Source organism: Mercenaria mercenaria, chromosome 12, assembly GCF_021730395.1.
Source record: "Mercenaria mercenaria strain notata chromosome 12, MADL_Memer_1, whole genome shotgun sequence".
In the NCBI taxonomy this organism is placed as follows: Eukaryota; Metazoa; Mollusca; class Bivalvia; order Venerida; family Veneridae; genus Mercenaria; species Mercenaria mercenaria.
Genome location: NC_069372.1, coordinates 39,524,561 through 39,529,180, shown reverse-complemented (window position 1 = coordinate 39,529,180; position 4,620 = coordinate 39,524,561). Strand labels below are relative to the sequence as shown.

The window sequence follows — 4,620 nt, the reverse complement described above, 5'->3', positions numbered from 1 at the left end:
AGGATAATTATATTTCGAAACATTTAAAACAAACATTTTTCAATGTAGGAAGCGTTACTCCTTGTTGTCTCTGAACAAATATTCATAACTTATTCTTGGGCTCTAAGAATGACGATAAAGATAAACTCATACACGATTTAAAAATTGAAAATAGTCGAAACTTATATTAAAAAATCATAATGTAGCCATCATTAATCTCCCAAGTCTGTTTTGGATTGTGGGATAGCATGTCATCAAGGACTTGGAAAGGGCATTTCCGATTCTTACGGTATGCTTTAAACAGATAACGGAATTCTAAATAAGCCGTTCTGTTATTCTCATCTCACCGAACAAATGGCACCAGACTAGAAAGAAAATACCATAGTTCATATTATACCCTACCCTTATGTTCCCAAGTGAAAAATATACTAACCCATTACAGTCGCGCATTTCCCACCCAAAACGCGCACTTTGGTAAAAGGGTAATATTCACTTTGGACAAGTGGCAATTAATTTTTCATCGTTGACCATTCCCATTGTCTCAGTAATTCTTATCGCAGAGACATTCAGCGTATTTTGTGTCAACGTTTCAGAATAAACTTGGAAGAACTTCCGTATTTGACATTTATCTCTACACGCCAACATATATTCTGAATGGCTGAAGTGGAAATATTTCAACTACACGTGTACGCTAGAATTAGTATATGCATAAACTGTGCAAAGTTTATGTTTTTAGATTCAGTAAAAATGATATGTGTACCGTTGTATTGTTTCATTTTCAGAATCATTTCCAAGCGACTTTCATTAAGCATTTCGTGTGTTTATATAACTGTAAACACTGCATAATATTCTGTCTTTGTACACACGGCCGCACAGTCAATGAAATGGTTTAGTTTCCCATTGATTCTGATAGTATACCTAGTAGTAGGTTATAACATGTAAAATGACATTTTCATTCTAGTATTGCGTTCGTGTCCCGTACGTTGTTGTGTTTATCCAATGAGTGTTAATTAGATCCAGCCGCTTCTACTTGCAACATTATAAACGTCCATTATTAGATTTTTATGTATGTCTAGGTCGCTTTTACAAAACTACACAAGCCTATGTGTTACTTTACGATCACTGTCTGAGATCCTTGACTTAGCCAAATGTTTTTTTGATTTCATTTTATCATAAAAGTTACTGATAATGAAACATAATACTTATTTTAAAGCGGAAGATAACCACGCTATCGAATTGTTTTTCATGATGACAACATGGATTAGCTATGGGTACACCGACGACGTTATTAGAAACATATCGAAATTTGGCATATACCCATACGTTGCAACAAGGCAAATTAAAATTGTGGGTAAAGAAGAGCAACCAACATTCCTACAAATATGTGAGATAGAGGTGTTCAGCATTTGCCAGGAAGGTAAAGTATCTTTTACTGAAAACAAATTGGCATCTTCAAATTTCTTTTGTATATAAATTAAAATATCACAACATGTCTATGAATTCACCAAAACAAAACAAAAAAGATATTTCTTTATTTGATATTTTCGGGAGATATAATCTACATTTTTCACAAATTGTATCTATATAAAAGACCGAAGGTAAACGTGGGTATTCAGTGTAATTTTACTAGATAGTTTACTTAAAATTTTGCACTGATCCCACATTGAATTCCACATGAGTTGTTTATAAACCAGACAAGACAGACATCTGAGATTAATGTTGAAATCTGTTTTGTATTTTGAAATTATCGAATTATTCCTTCAGTCATATAACAACGATCTTTCAATTACTTGTTCATAATCATTTCAATCAATGTGTGTTTCAGACTCTACAGTTACAACTTCTTCTCCTCAAACGATGGCTGACCAACCGATGCCTTTTATACAGATGCGATTTTCGTTGTCAGACAAGTACAGTGATGTTGTTAAGTCGGAAAAGTCATTCATATATTTGATCAGACGAGGGTTGTCTAATCAAACCGGGTATTCAGAGGAAAGTTTTAGAAATATACAAGTAGAAAAAGGTATATTATGTGGAAGATATATTTAAGCATATTACAATTCAACCTTAATGGGCTGTTAGTTCGTAAATTGACTCTCACACATTTATTGGTAAAAATGAAGACATATAACCAACTTCTTAAAACGGTTTAATTGTACAATGATTTTTATATCATCTTACTGGCATCAAATGTACAAAAATATTAGTGTAATGTACAGCAATAATATTTCACGCACACGTGTTTTATAAATACAAGCATTTTTTACTGTCTATTTTGTTTGTGCTACCAGTTTCAGAGAAACACTTAATATCAAATTTTGTGTTACTGAAGATATTCAAGTTTTTTAACCAGAACTGTTTTACAAGTAGCTTAAAAGCGGAAATATTGTCCTTCTGGCTCTGTCGTTTTACATGCATGATGGTATATCAGCCCTGTCGGGTGGATGCATTTGCACCAACATACTCTTATCGTAACTGGAACAATTAGCTGAAACCAGTCTAAGGTTTACCACCCGATTTGCAAGACGGTATTGACAAACAAATACCGTAAACAATACATAACCATATTAAGCCAACAGATACCATAACATTCAGCTTGCTGGCGGCAAGTGATTCTGCCTTTGCTGGAGCAGACAAAGATAAGTCTGCAAATCCGTGCAGGCTCATCTTGGTCTGCACAGTTCGCTGTTCAGTAAGTAAATTTTCAGTGAACACCCCTTTGGATAATAAGTGGTACTGTCCTAATTGAATGATAAACCAGTCCATTTTAGATATTTAGCAGAATAAAGGCGTTAAGAAGATACAAATACACGTCAGACCTTCTCCGCCAGATTTTGAAAGTATGTATTGTGGGTAGCACAAAACTTATAGTTTCAGATCAATGAAAATGACAAAATTGCTTACACGTCATCAAAAATGATGACTTCATTGAAGAGGGGAATTGTAACAAACGCCTACGCATAGCCTTCATGTTTAAAGCCAATCTCTGACAACTGTTTCAACGAGTCGACTGTTTGGCTCAGTGGTTACAGCAATGAACTAGCACCCAGGCGACCCTGGTTCGAATCCTGTCACCGGCAGTTGGGATGTTTTGTCATAAAATACTATGCTGTTTGATTTGTAAAGGTTAAAAGTCGTAAGAATATGTTCTATTGTTTTAATAGCAGTACCAGGTATTTTCTTCCGAAAAATTATTTTGAATCGCATTATTTTACAGAACCATTCCGAGTGTCTTTTGAACTTCATGCTATTGACGGAGATAGGACAACATTGAATGAAATGTTGAAGAAGATAGAAACATTAAATAGATTTGGCATTCTGAACATTGACAACGAAGATGGTGAACCATTAGCAATAACCGCAGGAAGCCTACAATATCATATGATATATGTAGAAAATAAAGGTAAGTGAATAATAAATTTAATATAATTTATGATGATCAACATGTTTCCTAAATATTAGTTCGAAATTTTAATCCTTTAAGTGCATACATATATTAAGCAAAAGTTAATTCGGTTTAGATAATTATATGATTGCCCTCTTTATAACTCCGTGCATTGTCCGTTGTAGTCAGAGTAAAGAAGGAAACAAAGGTATTTAAGGTTTGCGAAAGGTCATTAAAGTTTATGCTTCAGCTATACAATTTAAAGACACGTTATTATATGTTTCAGGTATATAAAATTTTCCAGGCTATACATTTTGATTTTGTTCTCTTAAATATAGGAACAAGAGTTGACAGTCCGTTTTTCATGACAGCTGCAATCATCATAATGGCGATTACATATATGTGAGACAGAAGCCCGGGACGATCGGAAAGATGACTGTTTGTGTAACAATGCAAATATAGGTCTAGATATTGTACCATAAACTCCTAAAATGTGCTTTGGCACAAAGACTAAAGACATAAATATATCTACAACATCATTTCATTTTGTTGTTATTCAAATGTATTTACAAGGTTTTATGTAGAGCATATATGGTATCACATAAGACATTAAGAAGGTTTCATCTTTTCTAAATGTACTCATGTTATTAGCTAGAAAGGTTGATGAAAAATTACCCGTCATCATGCTGTATTTTTTTGCTCTTTTCTCATAAGAAACCTTGTGTTTTATTGTAAGAAAGTACTTTTTCAGTTTTGGAAGAACGTGTCATTGTTTTGCACAAATTACACTGATAATCATGCCCACGCATAAGGGATGTTACATTTTTGCAAAAGTTGTAAGCAAGATGCAGATATTAGCTCACCTGAGCAGGTGTATAAAGTATACATACCCCTGTGTGGGACAAATAGTAACATTAATAGTAACAATTTACGCCTTCCACGAAGTTTTCGTGCGTTACATTATTGGATATATTTAGTACACTCCCATTTATGATCGCCGCTCTTTCGTTGAAATATTTAAACATTATAGTACTCGGCAGGTCGTCAATTTAATAGTTCTTGCTGAAACTGTAAATAATTTCGCAAGTGATTTTTTTCGTGTGGTATGCTTTACGATGGCTTTAATTTATTATATATGTATTGTTGTATACTTTAAGACATCCTTTTAAAATTATTACTTGATATTAATGAGTGAATCAAAAGTTTCTCAAACAATCACTTTGTTTCTTTAAATGCACAAGGTTTAAACGATAGAA

The 4,620-nt window shown here is 33.5% G+C and overlaps 1 protein-coding gene across 1 annotated transcript; it reads left to right on the top strand.

The window, feature by feature from the left end:
- The first annotated feature begins 1,810 nt into the window (after positions 1 to 1,810).
- LOC128547123 (uncharacterized) lies at positions 1,811 to 4,290 on the top strand. The gene is made up of 3 exons (XM_053518843.1): positions 1,811 to 2,002; positions 3,197 to 3,382; positions 3,703 to 4,290. The coding sequence occupies exons 1-3, from the start codon at positions 1,837 to 1,839 to the stop codon at positions 3,768 to 3,770; spliced, it is 420 nt and encodes a 139-aa protein (XP_053374818.1). The 5' UTR covers positions 1,811 to 1,836; the 3' UTR covers positions 3,771 to 4,290.
- The last annotated feature ends 330 nt before the right edge of the window (positions 4,291 to 4,620 follow it).